This window comes from Accipiter gentilis, chromosome Z, assembly GCF_929443795.1.
Source record: "Accipiter gentilis chromosome Z, bAccGen1.1, whole genome shotgun sequence".
NCBI lineage: Eukaryota > Metazoa > Chordata > Aves > Accipitriformes > Accipitridae > Astur > Astur gentilis.
This window is the reverse complement of record NC_064919.1, coordinates 118,529-144,103: the sequence shown is the minus strand read 5'-3', so window position 1 is coordinate 144,103 and position 25,575 is coordinate 118,529. Positions and strand designations below refer to the sequence as shown.

Below are 25,575 nucleotides of genomic sequence, written 5' to 3'. Positions count from 1 at the left end.
AGGACGAAAATCGCCCATTTTGGGGGCTGCGGGTGCCCCCCGCGCCCCCCTCCCCGCCCTCTGCGTGCGCCTGCTCCCCCCGGCCGCCAGGGGGCGCCGCCTCTCTTCACCCTCCCCAGCCCTGCGGCGGGGAGACGAGGAGGAAGTGCTGCCCTTCGCCGCCGCCCGCCTCACGTGGGCGCCGCCCGCCCGCCAATGCGGCGCGCCGCCGGCGCGTCACGTGAGGGGGGAGCGCGGCGGCGTCAGCTGTAGGCGGAGCGCCGCGGCTGCAGGCGGCCGCCATGGACCAGGCCGGGAAGGAGAAAGAGGCGCTGCAGCTCCTGGCCGAGGCCGACAAGAAGGTCCGCGGCTCCCAGTCCTTCTTCGCCGGCCTCTTCGGGTGAGTACATGCCGCTGGGACCCGTCCGGTCCGCCTCGGGGTTGGGCACCCGCCCTCCCCCGGGGGGCTGACAGTGGTGAGGCGCTGGGGGGGGATGTCGGGAGCTTCTTGAGGGGGGTGGGGGGCTTCGAGATGAGGGTGCTCGGCCCTGGGGTGGGTGGGGTGGGATGAGGGGGGGGCACTGGGAGGGTGCAGGGGGGCGGAAAAGGGGTGTAAGTAGCTTCTGGGGGGCTTTGGGGTGAAGGTTCTGGGCCCTGGGGTGGTTTTGGGGTGAGGGCTGGGCTCTGAAGGGGTGCAGAGAGGCAGAGAAGGAGTGTAAGGAGCTTCTGGGGGTTTTTGAGGTGAAGGTGGTGGGCCTTGGGGGGTTTTGGGGTGAAGGGTGGGTGCTGAGGGAGTACGGGGGGGGCAGAGAAGGGGTATTAGGAGCTTCTCGGGGGCTTTGCGGTGAAGGTGTTGGCTCCTGGGGGGGCTTTGTGGTGAGGGATGAGCATTGTGGGGGTGCAGAGGAGCACAGAAGAGGTGTGTAGAGCTTCTGGGGGGCTTTGGGGTGAAGGTTCTGGGCCCTGGGGTGGTTTTGGGGTGAGGGCTGGGCTCTGAAGGGGTGCAGAGAGGCAGAGAAGGGGTGTAAGGAGCTTCTGGGGGCTTTTGGGGTGAAGGTGGTGGGCCTTGGGGGGTTTTGGGGTGAAGGGTGGGTGCTGGGGGAGTACGGGGGGGGAGTACGGGGGGGGGGGGCAGAGAAGGGGTATTAGGAGCTTCTGGGGGGCTTTGGGATGAAGGTTCTGGGCCCTGGGGTGGTTTTGGGGTAAGGGCTGGGCTCTGAAGGGGTGCAGAGAGGCAGAGAAGGGGTGTAAGGGGCTTCTGGGGGGCTTCAGGGTGAAGGTGGTGGGTCCTGGGGAGCTTTGGGGTGAAGGGTGGGCTCTGAGGGGGTACAGGGGGGCAGAGAAGGGGTGTAAGGAGCTTCTGGGGGGCTTTGGGCTGATGGATGGTCATGGTGGGGGTGCTGGGTGTGGGAAAAAGGTACTAGGGTCTTCTGGCGGGCTGGCGTGTGGACACTGAGCAAGGGTAGGGGGTGTTAAGAGCTTCGGGGAGCACTGGGATGAGGAGTGGGCACTTGGGGGGGTGCTGGGGGCTGGCAGAGGGCATAAGGGCATGTCATGGGGTGTGGGGGCTACAGCTGAGAGCGGGGAAGGCTGTTAAAAACCAGCAAGCGCTCTTATGGCCTCTCAGTTCGTTATGAACTTGTCCCTTGCTTTCAGCATGGGCTTTATGACCAGTTCAGATTTGGGGGCGGTTAAACTTTAAATTCTGCCATGCACAGTCCTGGCTGGTGGTACATCTCTGTGGGGGCTCATCAGGGCTGACGGAGTTCTGCTCCCCCCTGCCCCTCATCGTACTGGTGAAGGACAAACCCCAGGGGTTCGATTTGTCCCCTTGGTGCTGCTCAGACTTGTCTCTGTGCACAGACCAGGCCGGTTTCACGCCCACGCTGCCTGACCAGGCCTGGCTTTAACTCTGGCTGTACACAGCTCCAGCGCGAGGGGAGAAACAAGAGGTGCCACTTGCTTAATGTTGCAAAATTCAGCTTTAATGGGGTGATTTCATAAACAAGAGCAAGCCCATCCCTTGCCTGATAAGGGGGAAGGTTTGTTTTCCTGGGGCTGTGGTTGGGAAGGAGATGCTGGGGGCAGGTTTTGTGCATGAGAGGGACCAGAGCAGTGGTTTGTGCTGCCCTTTGCTTCGCCGTGCTGTTGCGTTTCCTGCAGCTTGCCCTCCTTAATGTTATTTAATAGCTCCCAATTAATATGAGATGGAAAACTCAGGCATTTAGGTATTAAACAGCAATTTCTAATCACAGCTGGGATTCTCTTGAGTTAAAAGGCAGTTTTGTAAAGCACTGAGATCTCCGTGGTCGTCTCAAACAGCCTTAAGCCATCGTCAGCCCTGCGCACATGAAGTCTGGCTGCTGAAATCCGCCAGATGCTTATTGCCCTTTTATCCCGCTTATCAGCCGGCGTTCAGTGGGGATGGCATCGCCAGGAACGCGGTTTGTTCCCTGGGCAGAGCAGCTGCCTTGATGCTTTCCTTATTTTTTAGGGGAGCAGGAGAACTTTGCTGCTCAAACCAATCCGAACTGGTGGAGCTGCTGACTCCAGCGAGTCGCTCCTGCCAAGCCCTTGCCATGTCTCTGACTGCAGGTTTCTAGTGAAAGGGAGGAAACGTGAGCAAAACTGCTTAAGCTTGTGCTTGGAAAAAGCCTCCAAAACACAAATGTGACTGTAATAAGCTCCCTTGAGTCACCAGCCAGGATTTCTAGTCAGAATTGGTGAGGTTGGCAGAAGAACGCGCTTTCTAGCAGAGCGGGAGAGCTGGAAGGTGGTGCTGGTGTCCTGCAGACCCTGCATTTCAAAAACGGGTCATTGTTGGATGAGCTGGCTCCCTCCTCGCTCCCCTCAGGCTGTTTTGGGGGCCGGGAGGGTACTCCAGCCGATGCTAGCTGGGCCCCCGGTGGCAGAGGGAGGGCCGTAAGCTAGGGCTTCACCAAAAGGAGCAACGTGGGTTTGTTTGGGACTGGCACTTCACCCCTTTGCTGTGGGAGGGATTCCTCTGCTCGTTAATTATTAATAAAAAAGTGCTTCTGTGAAGGACTGACTCAGGTCCCACTGTCAGCGGGGAGATTTAGAGCAGGGAAGTGTTGGGGTTCTTCCCCCTGGCTGCGAGCATGGCTTCTCTGGCCGTGCGAGCTACTGGGCCATCTGTGAGCTTTGGCTCGGAGGAAGCAGGCAGCAAACCTGCTTTTTTCTCCCTGTTGGCCTCTGTTTTAACTGCACCTTCCCAAGACAGTCCTGCAAGGGCCCGGTCTCTGCCCCTCAAGCTGGGAGAGACTCGGCTGTGTCAGCAGCTCGCCCCAGGGAGCCTCTCTTGCTCTTGTTGGCAGCTGGAGTGAAGCAATGCGATTTATTTTTTTTTCTGCTCAGGCACAAGGTTTGAGCTTCCCAGCAGGCATTTATGCAATGCCTGGCTTCTGTTTGCTTCCAGGGGCTCCTCCAGGATAGAGGAAGCATGCGACATCTACGCCCGAGCAGCAAACATGTTCAAAATGGCCAAAAACTGGAGCGGTACGTACACGTGCGGCTGTGAGCTGTTTCCCTGGGCTGGGGGTGCAGTCTCCTCACTTTCTCCAGGGAGGAGTGAACGCCTCTGGGTCTGAAAGCCGGCACAGGCTTGATGCTGCTGGCTTATTTTAGCTTGATTTTGAGCTGACTAACCTGCCTGCACCTAGCTTTTCCATCCCATCTCTCTGAAATGGTTAAGACAATGCTCCTGAGCTTCCTCTCTCCTTCTCCAGCCGCAGGGAATGCCTTTTGCCAGGCGGCACAGCTCCACCTGCAGCTGCAGAGCAAGCACGACGCAGCCACCAACTTTGTGGATGCGGGCAATGCCTTCAAGAAAGCTGACCCGCAAGGTAAGGGCTTGATTTCCCTCCAGCCTTTCAGAGCTGGGGATTTTTCAGCCTCTCAAGCTAGGGAGCACACATAGAATGCCCCAATTTCAGTTACCAGAGGCTGTGTGTCGTGCCCATCCGCTGGGTTTTTGCCCGTTACACAAGGGTTTCTCCTTGGTGTGTGTTATCCCATCCTTTCGACACCTTTGGGAGCGAGCCGAGATACTGTGGGCTGGATTTGATGTGCTTCCCCCGAGCTGTGAGTTGCTCTGGTAGCTGACAGCAAGCAAAGTTCACCACCACAGCCAGCGTGCCTGCCGGATGACGTTGGTGTCCTCCCCCCCCGCCCCTTCCGTGGGAATCCCTGTGCCGCCTGCCGAGCCCGACTCTGAGCATATGGCTTCAGCTGAAGCCGCAGAAGGGTTTTGGTCGTGATTCACGCGCCATGCGTGGATTGCGCTTCATTTGGCTCCCTTCGCTCCAGCGTTAGAGCAGCTCCTGGGCTGTTGGGAGCAGAGCCGGGGAGGAGGTGTTCTGGACTTGATGGACCAGCTGAGAGTAAACGCTGCTTCTTCTCGATGGCTGGTGTTTCAGCTGGCTTCGGTGGGACGGGTGATGAGTTGAGGTGTCCTGCATGTTCCTCTGTGGGTGATTTGGATCCTAGCTCTCCTCTGCCTGATCTGGAGCACAAGAGGGGAATATAGTGGTGGAAGCTGATGAGCGTGGGCTGTTGGGTTTAGGATACGAAGAGGGGAAGGAGCATGAGAGTTGGTCTTGCTTTCCTTGCATTTCCCCATGCTGTAGGGGAATGCTTTGCTGTTCCTGGCAAGCTGCCTTGCTAGTTTACTGTAGCCCCCAGGGTTATCTGTGCCGGGGCCGGATCAGTTTGGGTGATTTTAAGAGAAGATAATGAAATAACCTGAGGAGAAAACAAATTTAATCTCCTGGAGGATTTGTTTAATCTCCCAGAGATTTATGTTCTGATTATCCGCTCACGCTGCTCTCGACCTGAGTTTTCCTCTCTCGGGTGGCTGTGTGAGCCGGTGTGCTGAAATGTGCTGGCTCCCCCACCCTGGCACATTGTGGCTTTTGGTAAACTGGAGGGAAAAGGCGGAGGCTGAGCCTGCCTCTTCCTAATTGGGGCAAAAACCTTCCTGAATACACGGGAATTCACTGTGGTGGGGATGGGTCCGTGCTAGACGGAGCCTTCTGGCAGGTGAGGTGTTCAATGGGGCCGGCTGGACAGGCCAGGATAAAGACACAACCTTGTGGGTGAACTTGTGGAGACAAAAACATGGTTAAACACCGTCTGTGCATCCACGACTGCCTCTTCTCGGTGAATTGACTTTGTCCTCAGCGCTGGCTAAAGGCCCTGCAGCTGCCTTTACCCAGGAGCTGCAGGCAGCGGTGCCGGATGGACGTGCTCCTGCCCTCAAACCCAAGCGCCCGTGCTGCCATGGTCCCTTGGGTCAGCTGTGACATGAACTGGGGATCCAGCCCTGCTCCCTTCTCTTCCCGCTGCCGCTCCCATCTCTCCTCCACTGTGAACTGCCGACCCACGTACCCAGGGCTGGGTGCGGTGAAGACGCGGCTGTGGCAGCCGTCAGTCAGATGGCAGCTCCTGCGCTGCTTGGCTCCCTAGTAGGGAGCACCGTGAGCCTGACAGCTGGGAGCAGTCAGAAAAAGATCCATCTCCTGGAGCCTGGCATTTAGCTGCAGCAGAGTTCCTCCCACGCCTCTTCGGAGTCGGCAAGGGGAAGGCACCTCCTCCTGAAATACAGCAAAACGCTGCAGCTTCAGCCCCCCTGTCCTGGACTGTGGTAGATCTGGGTGCTTGTCTGAGCAACAAGCGCATCTCCCTTTGGATAACCTTCTGGGGTGAAACGCCACAGAGAGGGCCAGGTCTGAGTTGATGCCACATTAAATCCTACCCCACGGTCTGGGGAGAGGCTGTGGAGGACTCCTGCCTCAGTCCTGTGGGGCAGAAGGGGGTCTGTGGAGTTACTTCAGGGGCTTATCCCTTCACAGAGACTGCATCCCAAACGTTAAGGGGTCTACATCTCAAATGCCCTACACCCCAAACAAAAGCCTTTTGTTCTGGGAAACAAATAACCTTGCTCATGCCTCCCAGCTCCCGGGCTGGCCCGGCACACAGGCCACTGGATGGAGCACGTCTGGGTTCTGCTTTTTGCTACCCACCTGCTCTGGGGACCTCAGGAGATGTGTCCTGTTCCCCTCCCCTGCTCCCATCCGCCCTGGGGCAGGGCTGTGGTGGAAGCGTAGCAGCACCAGCTCCTGGGCAGTTGGTGAGCTCGGAGGCTGCCCCTTGGCTTCAGATAACTCCTGTCTGCAGGAGTTACCTACAAAAGCAGAGTTGCTGATCTTGTTGTAGGTGGTCTGTGATCAGAAACCTCTGATATGGCAAAGCGTCCGTAGGCTGCCTGGTGCAAACTGGCTGACTCTTGGCCATCAGCTGCTGGAATACCAGGGCATGGGGATGCGACGGTGCCAGCAGAGAGTCTTTGATTTGCTCTGCCAATCTCTGATGGTTGCTGTCACCACTCACGTGCTCTAAATTTCCCTCAAAGCCTGTAGCCTCAGCTTGAGTAGCTATTGATCTTTAAGTGTGCTATAAATACAGCTCCCTTGCTTTGGGGGGAGGCTGGGAGCAGGAGGGAGGGGTGGCAAACAGCACCACTCTTCCAAAACGCCGTGCTCACAAATCTGTTCTTTTTCTTCTCAGAGGCCATTAACTGTTTGATCAGAGCTATCGAGATCTACACAGACATGGTAAGCCCGGCTGTGCTCTCCTCACTAGGAGGGAGGGTGGCAAGGCCAAAGGGTCTGACCCGCCTCCCTGCGCCCTCAGCTCAGAGAGATCAAGGGGGGTGGTTTATGTCCAGCTTGCTGGCTTTGCATGGGGCAGAAACCCGTGCCCAGTGAGACCTGGAGGCAAACGCATGGTGGGCAGGGGCCAAAGCCTTCCCTGAGCACTGAGAATGGCAAGTTTGGCAGCGCTGCCTGCCCTCGGAGCATCTTTCCTGCTCCCGTTGGGCTTGGAGAGCTCTTCCCAGCACCCTGGTGAGTGCCAGCCCAGGCGTGCAAACTCCTTTGTCGTTCCAGGGTCGGTTCACCATCGCTGCGAAGCACCACATATCGATAGCGGAAATCTATGAGACAGAGCTGGTGGACATCGAAAAGGTAAACGTGGGGGAAGAGGGGAACACCGTAGGGCAGGTGGCTGGCTGTCAGGGCACGGGGAGGCACAGCTGTGCGTCCTCCGGCTTTCCTTAAATGCCACCTTCAATTCAAGTGGGGATTTGGAAGCGGTCAAAACCTGGAGGCTTCTTGGCTCCAGAGGGCTTTGCTGATTCATCGCAACCCCGGCAGATGAGCTCAGAGCTGTCATACCTGCTCAGGGTGACATACCCTCAGCAGGTCACCCTTTGCCCTCAGGCTGTTTTTGCTTCTTCCCTGAAACGTGCCCGATGCTCCTCTGAGGTCTGCCGGCTGCCGTTGCGGTGGCTTTAAGCCCCAAATACCAGCAATGCTTCCTGGCGTATGTCAGCCCTGCACAAACCTGGGAAGATGCTTGGAACAGTCTTGACGCCGCAGCTAATGAAAGGGAGAGAAAAAAAAAAAAAAAAAAGGCTTTGGGCTTGCGTGGGCATCTGGGAAGTGCGAGAACAGTTTGACTGGAGCCATCTGAGAAGAAATCGCCACTACGGATGGAGGTAGCGAAGCCTTCTGGCTTCCTGGAGGCTCAGGTGCTTGCGGGGTCCCACAGGGCTGCCTCCACAGATGCTGTTCCTACCCCCGTGGCTCCGGATTCTGACCTCAGTGGGGTGTTTTTTTTTTCCTTGGGGGATAAACCAGGTTCATTTTAAAGGGAAACAAGTTTTTTCCACATCCTGCATGGATCTAATTCAGGCTTCTGCTCATTTCCCGAGTTAATTTAGGGCTGTTCTTGACACTCCTCCCAGCAAGCCTCTCCAACACCCTCCTTGACAGCTCCTGGGAATAACCCATGATGCCGTCTTGCCCTGTTCTCTGATGAGTTCCTTGGAGAGAATAACATAGGGATTTGCCCTCAAGGCAGGACTTTGGAGCTCTGGGAAAGGGCCGAGCTTGCTCAGCCGGATATGTGAGCTCCCATCAGGAAAACCTCCTCTTCCTCGGCACCGATCCGATGCGTTCCGTGGCAGCGATACGATTCGTCTTCAAATTTAGCTGCCCAGTAGGTCCCCAGCCTGTTGGCAGGAGATGGGTGTGAAACGCGCCCACAGGCAGCCAGGAGATGAGCCGCCCCCTTAAAGAATGGGCTGAAAAGAGAAAAATAACTTTCCTCTGGGGAGGGAGTGTATCTTTGCTCATCCCGGTAAAGCTGCGATGTACCAGGATGCTTGCCGGGCTGGCATCTCACCCCCCCCGCCCCATGAAGATCCAAGCCCTCTTGCTGCACTGACCTTGTCTCGGCGGGGAGCTGCCGGCCAGTTGCCACCTTGGGATGGGAGCCGGCCGCCGCAGCCAGCACAGATGGCAGTGCGGGCAGCGGAAGCTGCGTGGGCGGCTGGGAGCAGGCGTGCGCCCTGCGAGGCCAGGCTGGGGAGGATTCTCCAGAGCACAGCATCGCTGCAGGCTCTGTGGCTCCCATATCTTTGTATTTTTGTGTGTGTATATATATATATGTATTTTTTTGGCGGTGTGCTACGCCCTGACTGTGTTTGCCTTCCTCCTAGGCGATAGCCCACTACGAGCAGGCTGCAGATTACTACAAAGGGGAAGAGTCCAACAGGTAAAGGCAGAGCAGCCCTGCCTGTTCCTAGCACTGCAGGAGCTGCCGGAGCAGCTCTCCCCATGGGATCGGTGCTCCGGCATGGCGTGGGCTGGGTCAGGAAACAGATGGTGGCCGAGTTTCTGTCTCCGAAGTGACATCCCCCTCTGAAGCAAGCAGCTGATGGGTGTTTTCGCTGCTGCTCGCTTCCTTTCTCATCCCTGCCACTGGTTTCTGACCCGGCTTTATATGTGCCGTGCTGGGGGCAGAAGAGAGCTCCCGGTGCTGCCGGGCTCTTGCCCCCCACCATGGGGCACCCCAACTCCCAGTGTTTGGGTGGGAACTGGGGTGTCAGCAGCGTGGGGGGGCCTTGCTGGTGGGGTTACGGCTCCATGGGCAGCACGATGCTCCCGGCAGAGAGCCTTGCCCTGAGCTCTCTCAGCTTTCCTTTCCCCACAGCTCTGCCAACAAGTGCTTGCTGAAAGTGGCCACTTACGCGGCCCAGCTGGAGCAGTACCAGAAAGCCGTGGAGATCTACGAGCAGGTCTGTGCCTCCTGCCCAACAGCCGTCTCGGGAGAGCATCCTCCGACGGAGGTCCCTAAATAATTCGGGAAATCTCCAATCCCCGTCCCCATCCCGATTGTCTTCTGCAGGTGGGCACCAGTGCGATGGACAGTCCCCTGCTGAAATACAGCGCCAAGGAGTACTTCTTCAAGGCGGCCCTCTGCCATTTCTGCATTGACATGCTTAACGCAAAGGTGGGGGACAGGGCACGGAAACCCCCCTGGCACCGGCCAGTGGAGGGTCGGGAAGGGGCTGGGGGGGACTCTCCTACTCTCTGGGCTAGCGGGGACACAGGGACGCTGCCTCTTCTCAAAATAAGCTCCCAAAACGAGCCCACCTGTGGGAGCTGCTCCCCTCATGGGTGCTCCTCTTCCTTGTGCCCCTTCTGCCTCATGCCCTTCCTCCTCACGGCCCTTCCTCCTCCTCCTCCCCTCCAGCTGGCAGTGCAAAAGTACGAAGAGATGTTTCCAGCCTTTACGGACTCCAGGGAGTGCAAGCTGGTCAAGGTGAGCAGCAGAATTCCCCTCCTTCCTCTCAGCTACGTCACGGGGACAGAAACGCCGCTGGGAAGGCTTCCCGATCCCGGGGAGCGTGATAAAGGGCCGGGGGCTGGGATGAGCCGCAGCCTGGTTGCTCCCCGGGAAGCTCCTGGCTGCGGTGGGCTCGGCTCTGCTCCGGCCAGCCCAGGCAGCTCTGTTCCCCACCCCCCACCCCCCACGTTCCAAATCTGTTCTTGAGGAAGACGGGAGTGAAGCCAAAGTGAGCAGAGGGTTTTTGGGAGGGTTCCCTCTCCTCGGGGGAGCGGAGGGCTAGGGGGGGGGTTGTCCCCTCACTCATCCCCCTCCCCTTTCCTGCTTTTGTCTTCTAGAAATTGCTGGATGCTCACGAGGAACAGAACATCGACGGCTACACCGATGCGGTAGGTTTAATGCTGGTGCCAGTAACATGAGGGAATTCACGCCAAACACAAAGGTGGAAGGAGGCCCATCCTCCCCCTCCAGCTTCCTCCCAACTACCGCCTTCATCCTCCTCCTCCTCCTCCTTTCTTCCCCTGCCAGGTGAAGGAATACGACTCCATCTCCCGGCTGGACCAGTGGCTCACCACCATGCTGCTCCGCATCAAGAAAACCATCCAGGGCGAGGAGGAGGACTTACGCTAGGCAGCTGCCCCCTGACCTTTGCAGACACCCCCACCTCAATTCCCCTTTTCTGGAGCCATTCCCATTTTCTGGAGCTGCCCCCGCTCCCCCCCTCCTTGTACATGGACCCTTCTTCAGATATTTAATGGTGTAATATATTCCCTGGGAGCCCGGGTTTGGAGCTCTCCCCCTCTGCCCTCCCTTCACTCCGGGGGTCCCCGGTCTCCCTGGGGGCTGCGGGTATAGTGTGTCCTCCCGCCCAGCCCCGGGAGGGGTGAGGAGGAGGAGGAGGAAGGGCAGGGTCTGCTGCATGCGATGGCATCGACGGCGGGGCTCGGCTGGCTGTACTGCATCCTCGCAAATAAAAAAGTTGCATGAGCGGAGATGGGCCAGGGCCTGTGTTGGGGGGGGGGAAGGGGGGAATGGACAGGGGGCTGCCGACCCCCCACTTAAACCCCAAAACCCCCAGTGCTGGGGCTGTCTTCACTGCCCCCAAAGGGTGAGGCCGTCCCTGGCCTTGTTAAGGCTGGCGGGGGGTGTTAATTAACGAGCCTGTGCTCTACCCTGCCCCACAGCCCCCCCCCCCCCCCCGCCCCGGGTCCCACTCTTGGCCCGGGGTCCCTGTTGTGCCCCATCCCCTCCCTTAGGCACCGCCCCCCCGCTAACGCCCCGCCCCAGAGGCGGGCTCGCACCTCACGCCCCGCCCCGGAGGCGGAGCAACGCAAACGCTCACCCCGCCCTCCTTGGGGGGCGGAGTTACAACGTAACACCCCGCTCCGGGCGCGGAGCTCCGCCTCCCGCCCCCAGCCAACCGGGACGAGCGCGGGGCGTCGCGGCGATGACGTCGCGTCGGCGCCGGGCCGAGGAAGGCCCCCGCGGGGCGGGGCGGTCCGCGGCGGTGCCGGTATCCGGTGCCCGGTATCCGGTACCGCCATGGCGGTCCGGTGCCCGCTGGTGGAGGACAGCTTCAGCCGGCTGGCCTCGCAGAGCAACGTGTACGGGCTGGCGGCTCTGGAGGGCGGGGAGGGGCCCGGCGGGCTGCTGGCGGCGGCGCTGAAGGGGAAGGTGATTTACTTCCGGTACCACGACCTACGGCAGCGGCTGCGGCCCGTGGCCAGGGAACTGCAGTTCACCTACATCCCGGGTACGGGGGTCGGGGGTCCGAGGGGAGGGGTTGGGGAGGTCAGGGGTCATGGGTGAGGGGTTATAAGGGGTCGGGGTCATGGGGAGGGGTTGTAGAGGGTCAGGGAGAGGGGCTATGGGGGTCATGGGTCATGGGTGAGGGGTTATAAGGGGTCAGAGTTCATAGGGGAGGGGTTGCGGGGTCAGGGGTTATGGGTGAGAGGTTATAAGGGGTCATGGGGAGGGGTTGTGGCGTCAGGAGTCGGGGCAAATGGTTATGAAGGGTCACAAGGAGGGGTTATGGGGTCAGGGATCACAAGAAGGGGCTACAGGGGGTCAGAGACAGGGTTATGAGGATCAGGGGTCAAGGGGCATGTGGAGCAGTCTGGGTCAGGGGTCACAGGGGGGCGCAGGGCACAGGGCAGGGGTTTGGGTGGCTCCTGGGGGTGGGGGGGGAGAGGCCCATGTGGGGTCCCAGGGGGCTGGGGGGGGTCCTGGGGGGCTGAAGGGGAGGGGGGCCGCCCCCCCTGAGGGCCCGCCATCACAGTTGACGCCGAGATCGTCTCCATCGACTCCTTCCCGAAATCGCCCCCCCAGCGCGGCCTTGTCGTCGGCATCACCTTCATCAAGGTACGGCCCCGTGATGGGGCGGGGGGGGGGGGGTTGGTCGGGATCGTGGTGGGAGTGGGGACTCTGCCCCCATTCCCACCCTCTCTGCCACCCCCCCCAGGACTCCGGGGACAAAGCCAGCCCCTTCCTCAACATTTACTGCGACTATGAGCCTGGCTCCGAGTACGACCTCGACTCCGTGGCGCGTAAGTGTGTCCCTCCTGGGGTCCGTGTGCCCCCCCCCGGGGCTCTGTGTCCCCCCCAGGAGGACACGGCGGGTGCCGGGGGCTCTTGGCACGGCCCCTGGACCTGGGCTCCCCTCTCTCCCGCAGAGAGTTGCCTCAACCTGGAGCTCCAGTTCACTCCATTCCAGCTCTGCCACGCCGAGTGCGTACCCCACACCCTGCCACACCCTGCCACGCCCCGCAGCCCTGCCCTGTCACCCCCCACCCTGTCACCCTCCCTCCTCCGTTCTCACAGGGTCTGCATCGGTGACAAACCCGAGACGGTTTTTCTGCTGAGCGGGAACGACCCCTCCGTCCACCTCTACAAGGAGGTGAGCCGAGCCCCTGCCGTCGTCCCACTTTTCCCACTGGTTTGCCTGCCTTTTTCCTCGCTTTTCCTGTTTTTTTCCTCGCTTTTCCTGCTTTTTTCTCACTTCCCCCACGTTTTTCTTTGCTTCCCCCCCTTTTTCTCATGTCCCCCCTTTTTTCCTTGCATCCCCCACTTCTTTCTTGCTTTTCCCTCTTTTCCCTTCACTTTTCCTGTATTTTCCCCTACTTTCCCCTCCTTTTTCCCCACTTTTCTGGCTTTCCCCCCGCTTTTCCTGCTTTTATTCTCACTTTTCACACTTTTTATCTTGCACTTCCCCCTTTTCTCCCCACTTTTCCCACTTTTCCTCCACTTTTCCTGCTTTTTTCCTCGCTTTTCACACTTTTTCTCTTGCTTTTCCCACTTTTTTCTTGCTTTTTCTTTTCCCTCATTTTCCCCACTTCTTTCCTCACTTTTCCATCTTTTTTCTTCATCTTCCCTGCTTTTCCCCTCACTTTTTCTCCTTTTCCCCTCACTTTCCCTGCTTCCCCCCCACTTTTCTCCCTTTTTCCCCCATTTCCCCCCCAGCCTGCTGTGGCGCAGCCCAACCCCACTCTCTCCCCCCCAACAGAACGAAGGCTCCCACCAGTTTGAGGAGCAGCCGGTCCAGCACCTCTTCCCGGAGCTCCAGGACCTGCCCAGCAAGTACGACGATGGGGGTTCGGGGGGGTTGCGGCCCCCCTGCCCCTCCCCCACCCTCCGACTGGGGCTCAGCTCCCCTCCCCCGCCCCACAGCATCCTCTGGCTCGACGTCTGCAACATCCCCGGCACTGGCCAGCGCATCACCGCCTTCGGTTGCCAGAGTGGCTACGTCCGCGTCGCTCGGGTGGACCAGGCCAGTCGAGGTGAGAACCGGCTGCCGAGACTGCGCCGACCACTGTCTTCCCCTTTCCCGCAAGGAATTAATGATCCCGGTGCCGTTAAATTAGCCGCTACGGCATGGTTTATCTGGTTTAGCCCTGCGCAACCCAAGGGGGATTAACAGGCTCAAGGGAGAGGGTGGGCGATCGTCAGAAAAATGGGTTGGGCACGGTTTTGGTCCCTGGATACAATGCCAGATCCTTCCTGGCTCCCGGTTGCACCCTGGGAGAAGACAGGACAGCGTCGGTGGGACCAGGAGCCCCATCCCAGCCACTGGATCCCTGTGGCAACCCCTCTCTGTCACAGCGGTGCTCCAGAGCTGGAGTATCCAGCAGGACGGTCCCATCTCCAAGGTCCTGGTGTTCCCGCTGCCGTCGGAGCTGGGAGCCGGCACAGTCCAGGACGGTAAGGGGACGGGGACAGCCGGTTCTATGCGGCGCTGTGGCACTGATCCCTTGCCTGCCACTGCACCACAGGCTCTCCGGAGCTCCAGTTTCCCTCCCCACTGCCGGCAAATCTCTCCGCAGCCCCTCGGAGCCAGTGACGCCCATCCCACCACCTTCTTCTCCCAGGTGACGCCATCGCCGCGCAGGGCTACAGCGTCCTCGTCACCAGCACCATCGAGCTCTCCGTGGTGTACAGGTGAGCGCCGGGACTGCGGCATGGGACCCTCGCCTCACTCCTCTTCACCACCCGACACCGCTCCCCAACCAGGGACGTCTTAACCAGCGGACTGGGCGACCAGTTGATTTTACCGGCCAGCGACCAGTACGACAGCGTCCTCTGCGCGTTGGTGACCGATGTCGACTTTGATGGCGCCCGCGAGATCCTCCTCGGCACTTACGGGCAGGTGGGTGACGCCGCAAGCCGGTGGGGCGGTCGCGCGGCCCGGCACGGCTCAAAGAGCCGTGCCGGGCCGCGCGACCGCCCCACCGGCGTAGACCCCCCCAACCCAACTTCCTCACATCTTCTCTCCACCACCGCAGGAGCTTCTCTGTTACAAATACACCAGCGCCGCAGGGAATCCACCTGGCGAATTCCGTCTCCTTTGGACGCGGCGCTTCCCCAGCCCGCTGCTTTCCATGATCTACACCGACCTGACTGCCGATGGGCTCTGTGAGTTGGCCGTCGTCTGTCTGAAAGGGCTCCACGTCCTGCAGGTGAGTGTCACCGCATGGTGGTGGTGGTGGTGGTGGTGATTCCGTGTCCGGTTACCCCCTCCACGGGCTTCACCCCGCATCTTCCCAACGCCAGCACAGCTTGGAACCGACAGCCCGGTGCATCCTGGAGCGGCTTCGGGTGGAAGCGGAGCGCCGAGCCCGACGCAGGGTGGTGGTCGAGTGACCCGGCCGTGGAAGATGATGCCGAAGATGATGCCAGCATCTCCTGGCCTCGACAGTGGCGAGACCGCCACCGGCTTGGATGTACCCCAACCTGTCGCACCCCCCCACCTCGCCAATAAACGTGTGCCCGGCATCCTGCCACCAGCCCTGGCTTCTCTGGTGAACGCCAGCGGGGGCCAGGAAAGCTCCTCCGGTGCCGGTGGGGGGACGGGACATGGCCGGTGGCCAAACCACGGGGCGGGGACAGCGGAAGGGGGACCCCAGACCTGTTGCTGAACACCCTGTTTTTTTGGGATCAGACCCTTGGTGCGCCTCCGGCACCCACTGCCCGTTGTTGGCGGTGTGCCGGCAGCTTCCAACCTCCATGCCGGCAGCCTCCGTGCCGGTTGCCTCCCCTCCTCGCTGCGGCGCGATTCGCATCTGGTTCCTGCGCTAATTGTGCCAGAGCCGGGGAAGGGCCGAACGCGGGGAGGTGCCGGTGCGGAGCCGTCACCGGAGAAGCCGGAATCCGGCTTTGGGCGATGCCGAAGAGCCCCCCACTGCGTCCGGAGAATCGGGGGTGACTCATCCCAGCAGGTGATGGGGGCTGAGGCTGGGGGAGACCCCCAGCCCTGTGGTTGATGGGGGCCCAGGCTTCTTTGGGGGAGGGGGGCGGGGTTGGTGGGGCTGGGGACAACCCCCGGCTTTTTGGGGACCCTCCTGGCTTTTTGGGGACCCGCTGTTCTTTGGGCAGGTGCGGCTGGGGGGGATCCCCAGCTTCGTGGGTGTGTGTGACCAGAGGACCACCCCCCCGCCTGTGCTCCTTGGGGCCCCCCTCCAGAATGGGTTTGTGTGATGGGCGGACCCCCAGCTCCTTGGGGACCCCCCCCAATGGGTGTGAGTGACCAGGGGGGACCCCCAGTTTCTTGGGGACACCCCCCCCCAGTGGGTGTATGAGACCAGCGGGGACCCCCCCAACTGGTGTGGGTGACTGAGAGGACCCCCAGTTCCTTGAGGGGACCCCCCCAATGAGTGTGGATGACCGGGGGGGCCCCCCCATCTCCCTGCCGCAGGGAATGTCCTACAAGCCCTGGGGACCCGGGAAGGGGAAACTGAGGCACGGCCGGGGTTGGAGGGGGGGGGGGGGCTGTCCCGGGGGGGGGGGGGGGGCAGCGGGCCGCGGCTGCTGGAGCTGTCCGCTCCCCGGTGCTGAACGGCGGGGGGGGGGGACACACACACCGGGGGGGTCCCGGCGGGGACGGGGGGGGGGTTCGGGAGTCTCAGAAGGTACGGTATGGAGGGGCCCGGGGGGGCGTCGTGGGGGTCCTAGAGGGGGTGTCGGGGATCCCGGCGGGGGGGTCCCTCTCCCTGCACCCCTGGTTATTGCTGCCCGGTGCGGGGGCTCCCCCCCCTCCTCCCCCCGCCAGCCCCGGTTTGGGGGGGGGGGGGGGTCCCGGCGGGGCGGGGAGGGGGCGGGCGGCAGCGGGGCCGGTCTCCCCCCCCCCCCCACCGCCCCCCCCCCCCCCCATCTCCCCGTGCTCCGCCCCCCCCGCCCGGCATCGCCATGGAGAAGTAACTCGCGGCGGCGGCGGAGCGGAGCCGGCGGCGGCTCGGGGGGGGCACGGAGCGGAGCCGCAGCCCAGGTAGGAGCCCGGGGAAACGGGGGGGGGGGAGGAGATCCGGGGGGGTCCCCCTTATTCCGGGATTCCCCAACCCCCCCCCCCCCCCATCCAACCTCTTTTCATTCCCCTCCACCTGAGGATTCCGCTCAGCCCGGGGGGAGACCCGGGAACACCCCCCCCCCCCGCCCCAATAAGCGGGGATCCCTCCCTCCCCTCCCCAATTTTCCCTGCCCGGGGGGGGGGGTGTCGTGTGCGTCCCCCCTCCCCTTTTTGGGGTCATTCTCCTCCTCCAGGATCCCCGCAAGCCACCAGAGCGCGGGGGCACACACCCCCCCCCCCCCAGCCCGTAGATAATTCACCACCATTTTTTGGGGGGGAAAACCAAAGGTTTTGGCGGCCGTAATGGTGGGAGTGCATCGGGGGGGGGGGGTGCTGGGGGGAGGTCGCTCGCTTCGTATTCCCTAATCCCGGCCAGCAAGCGTTAAAAAAACCCCACAAACCCGTTGAGTTCTTATCCATCGAAACAGGTGGTTTGGGGTTGGTTTTATTTGGGGGGGGCAACCCCCAAATTTCCCCCCAGATCTCTTTTGGCGGGGGGGGGGGGGGGGCGACACCACCAGTTCCATCAGCCGCCTCCGCTCCTGGCGGGCGATTTATCCAGCAGAGAATCCGACTAGGAAAAGGATTTACCATATCATAAAGCCTTTTTTCTTCCCCCCTCGCCCCCCTCCATTTCCCAATCCTGACGATGTTGGAGAGCTCTGGATATAAAAAATTATGATTAAAAGCCCCCAAAAACCTGGGAGATGGGATGCATTGGGAAAAGACCGGTGGGATACGGATACATCCCACCACCCTCCCCTCCCCCCTGCGCTCCTGCTTGAGCCCCCCCGGCCTCACTTAAGCGGGCGGGAGCGCAAAGGATGGGAGAAAAAATGGGGAAAAAAATGGGAATTTTTGGGCCAGGATCCTCGCACATCCCCTTTCCACCCCTGATTTTCCTGGGAACTGGGGTCCCCCTTTGGGGGGATGCGCTTGGATTATTCTGGAAGGGAATCAACAGCTCCATCCCAATCCGGGGGGGGATCCCCAGGGATGGAGGATCGGGGGGGATCCCCAAGCTCAGTCTGCCCATTCTCGTAAGGATGCTCCTCCAAAACCAGCTGCTTCCATAGCGCTTCTTTTCCCCTTTCGCTCTTCATCCTCCTCTTCCTCGACACCTTCATCTTTGCATCCCTTTTCCAGGGACCACAGAGCATCTCCCCAATTCCGGGTTGAGATTTTTTTTCCTCCCTGAGTCCAGTTTTAATTCCCAGTTCCGTGGCCTCTGGCCCTTGCAGCATCTCAGGGGGTTCCCATGGCGGCCGTGGGGGTCTCAGAGTTGGGGGCTGGAAATACTCAGGGAAGTTTTCCCATCGTACTCCCAAAAGCGTGTTTTTAAACCCAAATTCAATGTTTGCGTCCAACCGTCGCCAGCAAAGGCTTTGCCAGGAAGGAGACGAGGGGTCACCCCATGGAAACAAGGGATGCTCGGGGTGCCAGTGGAGGCTTATTCTGGGTACAAATCCCTTGGGAATGGCAAATGCTGCCTGGCTGGAGCCCTGGGAAATCCGGGCTGGGACGGGGACAGATCCCCACCGGGTCTCGGTGACCCCGCGGCACAGAACCTTTGCCAGGAGATTTCTCATCCGCCTGGATCCCATCGCTCCAGATGGGGAAAAAAAACCCAAACACTCCTAGAGTCACATTGTTGCTTTTCCCACAAAATACACCTCCCGGACAGTTTAATTGATGTTTCACCCAGCCGCTGGTAATGAGGCTATTAAATTAATTACAGCCGTGTTTGCGTTGGGAAGGGAGACGGCGTCTCCCCTGCCCCGGGAGGGCACGGGTAGGGGGCGGCTTCGCTCCCTGCTTCCCCCCGCCTCTTCCCCGGGTGGTTCCAGATCCGTCCCCAGGTTCGGGGTTTTGGTGTGGCTTAGTGCTCTGCCCCACCTGGGGCTGGATCCAGCACTGGCAGAACCGGCGATGCCGGCGGGCTGGGACCTGTCCCAGGGCTGCATCTGGCTCCAATGTCCCAGTGGGACCAGTGCGGTGCGACTGGGACAAGGGAAGGTGCAATGGGGCCATGGAATAGGACTGGTGCAATGGGGCTGATGCGGTGGGGCAGCGCACCAAGCCCAGCCCAGCTCTGCCGCTGCACGTCTGCACCCACCCAGCACCGTCACCATCGTGGGGAGAGCTGGTGCCCCACAGCCCCACGCGGGGGGACGGCGACCGCTGGGGACCCACACCGGCCCCCTGCCACCCTTGCTCCCCACCGAACCGTGGGGCACAACCACCTCCATCGCCCCGGCTGGGCTCACCTCCCCGTCCCCCCCCATGGGGCGTAGGGCAACGGTGCCGTGGGGCCGGCGGGAGGCACCGAGGGGGCGGCCGGGCCAGCCCCGGACCCCTCCCGGGTGGTTTTTGGGGTCCCCGTTCCCTCTCCATCACCCTTTTTATAGCCGTTCCCATCCTCTGTTGCCATGGGAACAACGTGGTTGCCAGGGTGGAGCCTGGGAGCGCCCACGCACCCCACAAACCCCCGGCACCGCGGGCGGCCGCCGGCCCTCGCCCGCTCTGCCGGGGTGCCGACATCTCCAGCCGCATGGCTGAGCATCGCCCCATTGACATGGTCCCCACCCCCATGGCTTCATCCCAGCCCCACGGCTGACCATCGCCCCATGGCCGTGGTCCTCAGCTCCATGGTTGAGCATCATCCCATTGCCGTGTCCCAGCCCCACAGCTGAGCATCGCCCCATTGACTTGGTCCCCAGCCCCACGGTTGAGCATCGCCCCATGGCCGTGGGCGCCAGCCCCATGGCTCCATCCCAGCCCCACGATTGAGCATCACCTCATGGCTGTGGTCCCAAGAGGTGCTTTGGTGCAGACCCAGTGCCGGGACAGCAGAGGGGGATCGATGGTGTTTTCCATCTTGCTGGCACTAATGAGCCCCCCCCACACCTTAACAAAGATTCCCCAGCCCGACACTGAGCCCCCCCTCTCTCCCACAGGTGGAAGCCGGTGGGATGGCGGCGTGGCAGGCGGTGCTGGTGGCTGCGGTGCTGCTGGCCGAGCCCTGCGCCCCGGAGCCGGCAGCCGAGGCCAACGGGACGTGCCAGGGCTCCAACCGCTGCCAGCCCGGCGTCCTGCTGCCCGTCTGGCAACCCGACAACCCCTCCTTCGGCGACAAGGCGGCCCGCGCCATCGTCTACTTTGTGGCCATGATGTACATGTTCCTGGGTGTCTCCATCATCGCCGACCGCTTCATGGCCTCCATTGAGGTCATCACCTCCAAGGAGAAGGAGATCACCATCACCAAGGCCAACGGGGAGACCAGCATTGGCACTGTCCGCATCTGGAACGAGACAGTCTCCAACCTCACCCTGATGGCGCTGGGCTCCTCGGCCCCTGAGATCCTCCTCTCCGTCATCGAGGTCTGCGGCCACAACTTCCAAGCGGGTGAGTTGGGACCTGGCACCATCGTAGGCAGCGCGGCCTTCAACATGTTCGTAGTCATCGCTGTCTGCGTCTACGTTATCCCCAGCGGCGAGAGCCGCAAGATCAAGCACTTGAGGGTCTTCTTTGTCACGGCCTCCTGGAGCATCTTCGCCTACATCTGGCTCTACCTGATCCTGGCCGTCATCTCCCCCGGGGTGGTGCAGGTCTGGGAAGCCCTTCTCACCCTCATCTTCTTCCCCGTCTGCGTAGTCTTTGCCTGGGCTGCTGACAAACGGCTCCTCTTCTACAAGTATGTCTACAAGCGCTACCGTGCTGACCCCCGTAGCGGCATCATCATCGGCACAGAGGGTGAGCTCCCCAAGGGCATCGAGATGGACGGCGGCTTCCCGGTCCCTGAGCGCCGCGAGGCCGAAGGCACCGGCGTCACTGCATCACCTGCCCTGCCCGCCCCCACGCCAGAGGAGAAGGAGCTGGACGAGAGCCGCCGGGAAGTTATCCAGATCTTGAAGGACCTCAAGCAGAAGCACCCCGAGAAGGAGTTGGAGCAGCTGGTGGAGATGGCCAACTACTATGCCCTGCTCCACCAGCAGAAGAGCCGAGCTTTCTACCGCATCCAGGCCACCCGTATGATGACTGGTGCAGGCAACATCCTCAAGAAACATGTGGCCGAGTTCTCCAAGAGGTCCTCCACCCTCCTGGAGGTGCCCTCGGATGCTGAAGAGGAGACCTGCAGCCGTATCTTCTTCGAGCCGTGCCTGTACCACTGCCTGGAGAACTGTGGCTCGGTGACGCTCTCGGTGGCTTGCCAACATGGCACTGAAGCCAACCACACCTTCTACGTGGACTACAAGACGGAGGATGGCTCGGCCAAGGCGGGCTCCGACTATGAGTACAGTGAGGGGACGCTGATCTTCAAGCCAGGGGAGACCCAGAAGGAGCTGAAGATCGGCATCATCGACGACGACATCTTTGAGGAGGACGAGCACTTCTTCGTCCGCCTCCTCAACCTCCGGGTGGGCGATGCCGAGGGGATGTTTGAGACCGACTCGGCCGAGCACCCCAAGGGTCGGTTGGTGGCTCCTTTGGTGGCCACTGTCACCATCTTGGACGACGACCACGCCGGCATCTTCACCTTCCAGGATCGGTTGCTGCACGTCAGCGAGTGCCAGGGGACGGTGGAGGTGAAGGTGGTCCGCAGCTCGGGTGCCCGCGGCACCGTCCTCCTGCCCTACCGCACGGTGGAGGGCACGGCCCGTGGCGGCGGCGTCCATTATGAGGACGCCTGTGGGGAGCTGGAGTTCAAGAATGACGAGACCGCGTGAGATACCGGCACCCCTGGGGGGACGGCGGTGGAGGGGGGGGGGAACGGACACCGGGACGGGCACCCCAATGCATGACCCTCTGGCACGGGCGCCCACCCCTTGCTCACACCCCCCTGTCACCCCCACGTTAAATCTACACCCCCCCCCCCCACCAGCAGCATGGCAGGGCCCTTCATTAGCGTTTAATTGCAGTAGTAAACCCCCATCCCTGCCCCTGCCTTGGATGCCGCTCCCAGCGCTAATTAAGGCCTAATCGGTTGATTGGTGGTGGTGGGGGGTGTCACCCCGCCTGTTGTTGCGGGGCCAGGGCCCAATTAAAAGCCTGTTAAGAGGCAATTGGGCTTAATTGGGCTGGAGGCATCGTTTGCAGGCACAGGGGAGCGTGGACACTAATTAATGGGCATGGGTGGCAGGGGAGGGGGAACACTGGGGGGGGTGTGTGGACGGATGGATGGAGAGATGGACGGATGGACAGACTGACGGATGGAGGGACAGATGGACAGATGGATGGATGGATGGACAGATGGACGGATGGATGGATGCATGGATGGATGGACAGGTGGACAGATGGATGGATGGACAGACTGATGGATGGATGGACGGACAGAGTGGGCTCTGGTTGGGCCTTGCCACCCTGCACTGGGGACCAGTCCCTCCACATGGGTCCCATGGGACAGAAAGGGGATGGATGTGGCCAGCTCCCGCACCCCTCATCCCCCCCCCGGGGTGTCGTGGGTCCCCCTGATCCTGCCAGTGTCGGTGCCGGTGCCGACGCTACGTCCCCCCCCGTCCCCAGGAAGACGCTGCAGGTGAAGATCGTGGACGACGAAGAGTACGAGAAGAAGGACAACTTCTTCATCGAGCTGGGGCAGCCGCGCTGGCTCAAACGGGGCATCTCGGGTACGGGCGGGGCCAGGGTGGGGCTGGGGCGGGGCCAGGGTGCGGCAGCCTGCTGCTGGGCATTCTTGGGGGGCTGAGCCCCGGCGCCGTCTCACCGCCTTCCCTCTCCCCTCTCCGCAGCCCTCCTGCTCACCCAAGGTAGGAGCCTTCGTCCCCCCGCTCCCCCTCCTCCTCCTCCTCCTCCTTCTCCTTGGCCAGGCGCTGGCTGGGGGCCAGATCCTGCCGTCCCTTGTGTCCTGTGCCACATGCCACCTACCACGTCCCCACACCCCACGTTGTGTCGTGTCCCCCCCCCGCCGTGTCCCCACGCCATGTCCCTGCAGCAGATGGTGATCGGAAGCTCTCCGCCGAGGAAGAGGAGGCTCGGCGCATCGCCGAGATGGGAAAACCTGTCCTGGGGGAGAACTGCAAGCTGGAGGTCATCATCGAGGAGTCCTACGACTTCAAGGTGACGAGGAAGGGGGACAGGGCATGGGGGGGACATGAGGGCACGGAGGGGCAGGGGGACGCGGGGAGGGGACCCGGCCCGTCCTCACCCCCCCTCCCCACCTCAATCCCCACAGAACACGGTGGACAAGCTGATCAAGAAGACCAACCTGGCCATGGTGATCGGGACGCACTCCTGGCGGGAGCAGTTCCTGGAAGCCATCACTGTCAGCGCAGGTGGGACCCCCCCGCCCGCCGTCCCCAGGGTCCCCCCCGGCCTCGCCACGCTGCCGTGGGGACATCCAGCCCCGGGGACAAACGGCCACGGGGATGCTCAGCCATGGTGACGCAGCTCTGGGGACCAGCAAACCCTACGGGCACTCTGCCTGGGGCCAGCCGGCTCAGGGGGTGTCACCCATGCTTGGGGACACACGTCTCTTGGGGTTGTGCACGCTGGGGACGAGCACCCTGGGGCCACCACCCCAGGACCAGGCACCCGAGGGCCACCACCCTGGGGACAAGCACCCTTGGGACCATGCACCCTTGGGGATGAGCACCCTTGGAGATGAGCACCCTTGGGATCAAGCACCCTGGGGACACCACCCTGCCACCAAGCACCCTTGGTATGAGCACCCTGGGGACCATGGACCCTTGGGACACCACCCTGGGACTGTGCACCCTGGGACTGAGCACCCTGGGGACAAGCACCCTTGGGGACAAATGCCTTAGGGACACCACTGTGGGACCATGCACCCAGGGGTGACTACCCTGGGGTCACCAATGTGGGGACGAGCACCCTTGGGACCAAGCACCCCGGGAACAAGAGCCCTTGGGACAAAAACCCTTGGGACACCACGTTGGGGACGAGCACCCTTGGGCCACCACCCCAGGACTGTGGACCCTGGAGCCAGGCAGCTCCAGGTCCACGCTCCCGCTCCCTGCATTGGGCTGATGGTGACCTTCCTCGGCAGGTGAGGAGGAGGAGGAGGAGGATGGTCGGGAGGAGCGTCTGCCCTCCTGCTTCGACTACGTGATGCACTTCCTGACGGTCTTCTGGAAGGTTCTCTTCGCCTGCGTGCCCCCCACCGAGTACTGCAACGGCTGGGCCTGCTTCGGCGTCTCCATCCTCCTCATCGGCGTCCTCACCGCCCTCATCGGCGACCTGGCCGCCCACTTCGGCTGCACCGTCGGCCTCAAGGACTCCGTCAACGCCGTCGTCTTCGTGGCCCTCGGCACGTCCATCCCCGGTGCGGGACGGGGGACGGGATGGGGATGGGGAGAGGGAACGCGGTGATGGGAGGGGGGGGACAACAGGGGTAGAGGGGACGGTGGGGATGGGGTGCAGGCAGAGGGGATGGGGCTGCGGGTGCCCGGGAAGGGACGTGGTGATGGGGCGCAGGTCCCCATGCGCCCGTGCCCATTGCCCTCTCCTTCTGGCTGTGTCCCCTTGTCCCTGCATGACTGTGTCCCCGTGCTGTGTCCCCGTCCCTGTGCCCCCACGTCCCCACGTCCCCATGCCCATGCCGTGTCCCCGTGTTCCCATGCCCACATCCCCATGCCATGTCACGTCCCCATGTCCCCATGCCCACTCCGTGTCCCCATGTCCCCATGCATGTCCATGTCCCCATGTCCATGCCACGTCCCCACACTCCCACGTCCCCCTGCCCACCCCGCGTCCCCACGTCCCCGTCTCCCTGCAACCCCGCAGACACCTTCGCCAGCAAGGTGGCTGCGCTGCAGGACCAGTGCGCGGACGCCTCCATCGGCAACGTGACGGGCTCCAACGCCGTCAACGTCTTCCTGGGGCTCGGCGTCGCCTGGTCGGTGGCCGCCATTTACTGGGCGGCGCAGGGCCGGGACTTCGAGGTGCAGACGGGCACCTTGGCCTTCTCCGTCACCCTCTTCACCATCTTCGCCTTTGTCTGCATCAGCGTCCTCATGTACCGCCGGCGGCCCCACATCGGGGGCGAGCTGGGGGGACCCCGCACCCCCAAACTCCTCACCGCCGGCCTCTTCCTCGGCCTCTGGCTCCTCTACATCCTCTTCGCCAGCCTGGAAGCCTACTGCCACATCAAGGGCTTCTGAGAGGGGACGGGGGACGGGGACCGACCGGCGTCACCCCACGGCGAGGGGCTGGGTGGTGGGGCGGGAAGGGGCCAGGTCCGCCCCCGGGGGGGGCTGCATCCCCGAAGGGGCCGTCCTGCATCACCGTGTCCCCGTGGGGTCCTCCTGGCATCCCCATGTCCCCAGAAGGTCCCCATGTCCCCTATGGGTCCTCCTGACACCCCCCTGTCCCCAAAGAGTCCCCATGTCCCCTTGGGGCCCTCCTGCCACCCCCACGTCCACAGAGGGTCCCCATGTCCCCTAGGGACCCCCTCAGGTCCTCCCTTGTCCCTCTTTCTCCTGGGGACACACACACACACACAGAGGACCCCCCATCCCTGTCCCCCATCCCACGCCAGCGAGGGGAGGGGGGGGGGGGCACGTGCATGTGGAAACCGTGGCCGCTCACCTGCACCCCAGGGGGACCCCAGGGCCACCTCTGGCCACCTCAGGGACCCCCGGTACCCCCAGGAACCCCCAGCACACCCAGGGCCACCACCCACCACCCGTCCCACCCTGCAGCGGGGTCCGGGGGGGCCTTTTCTTACCACGAGTGTTTTTTAAAGCCACCCCGGGGAGGAGGCGGGGGGGGGTGTCCCTGTTTTTAACCCTGATTTCGTAGCGGCTCATCCCTCCTGGGGAGGTGGGGGGGGGGGCACAACATGGGAGGGGGGACACGCGGGATGGGGGGGATACGCCGGGAGGGGGGACACGTTGCGGGGGTGTCACTGTCGGTGCTGCCGCCAGCCCTGCCGGGCACCGGCCCCAAAGAAACCCCCCCCCCCGGGAAACGGCCCGGTCTCCGTGTCTCTTTGTCCCCAGCGCCGGCCCCACGGCACCCACGCACCTATGGCACCCACAGCACCCCAGTATCCACAGTACTCCCAGTATCCA

General features: G+C 62.2%; 3 protein-coding genes across 14 annotated transcripts; all 3 read left to right on the top strand.

Annotated features, from left to right (window-relative positions):
• Positions 1 to 230: 230 nt before the first annotated feature.
• On the top strand, positions 231 to 10,682 carry NAPA (NSF attachment protein alpha). Its single transcript, XM_049794542.1, has 11 exons — positions 231 to 379; positions 3,416 to 3,495; positions 3,726 to 3,842; positions 6,565 to 6,611; positions 6,945 to 7,022; positions 8,561 to 8,616; positions 9,055 to 9,139; positions 9,250 to 9,354; positions 9,598 to 9,666; positions 10,029 to 10,079; positions 10,219 to 10,682. Exons 1-11 carry the CDS (start codon positions 282 to 284, stop codon positions 10,318 to 10,320), a joined length of 888 nt encoding a protein of 295 aa, XP_049650499.1. The 5' UTR covers positions 231 to 281; the 3' UTR covers positions 10,321 to 10,682.
• Positions 10,683 to 11,156: 474 nt separating this feature from the next.
• Positions 11,157 to 15,172, top strand: KPTN (kaptin, actin binding protein). Of its 11 annotated transcripts, none has more exons than XM_049795992.1 (12): positions 11,159 to 11,443; positions 11,969 to 12,051; positions 12,152 to 12,236; positions 12,363 to 12,417; positions 12,511 to 12,586; positions 13,193 to 13,266; positions 13,357 to 13,466; positions 13,789 to 13,887; positions 14,055 to 14,124; positions 14,197 to 14,332; positions 14,469 to 14,642; positions 14,742 to 15,116. In XM_049795992.1, exons 1-12 carry the CDS (start codon positions 11,233 to 11,235, stop codon positions 15,099 to 15,101), a joined length of 1,533 nt encoding a protein of 510 aa, XP_049651949.1. In that variant the 5' UTR covers positions 11,159 to 11,232; the 3' UTR covers positions 15,102 to 15,116. The 11 variants fall into 11 exon arrangements, 9 of the variants coding, with proteins under 9 accessions (XP_049651948.1, XP_049651947.1, XP_049651950.1 ...); XM_049795998.1 differs by having other exon boundaries at positions 11,162 to 11,443; positions 14,737 to 14,958; XM_049795991.1 differs by having other exon boundaries at positions 11,157 to 11,443; positions 13,193 to 13,466; positions 14,212 to 14,332; positions 14,742 to 15,169.
• Positions 15,173 to 16,363: 1,191 nt separating this feature from the next.
• SLC8A2 (solute carrier family 8 member A2) lies at positions 16,364 to 24,675 on the top strand. Of its 2 annotated transcripts, none has more exons than XM_049795961.1 (8): positions 16,364 to 16,447; positions 19,483 to 21,248; positions 22,049 to 22,152; positions 22,273 to 22,290; positions 22,479 to 22,600; positions 22,716 to 22,815; positions 23,550 to 23,825; positions 24,287 to 24,675. In XM_049795961.1, exons 2-8 carry the CDS (start codon positions 19,498 to 19,500, stop codon positions 24,661 to 24,663), a joined length of 2,748 nt encoding a protein of 915 aa, XP_049651918.1. In that variant the 5' UTR covers positions 16,364 to 16,447; positions 19,483 to 19,497; the 3' UTR covers positions 24,664 to 24,675. The 2 variants fall into 2 exon arrangements, with proteins under 2 accessions (XP_049651918.1, XP_049651917.1); XM_049795960.1 differs by having other exon boundaries at positions 22,476 to 22,600.
• The last annotated feature ends 900 nt before the right edge of the window (positions 24,676 to 25,575 follow it).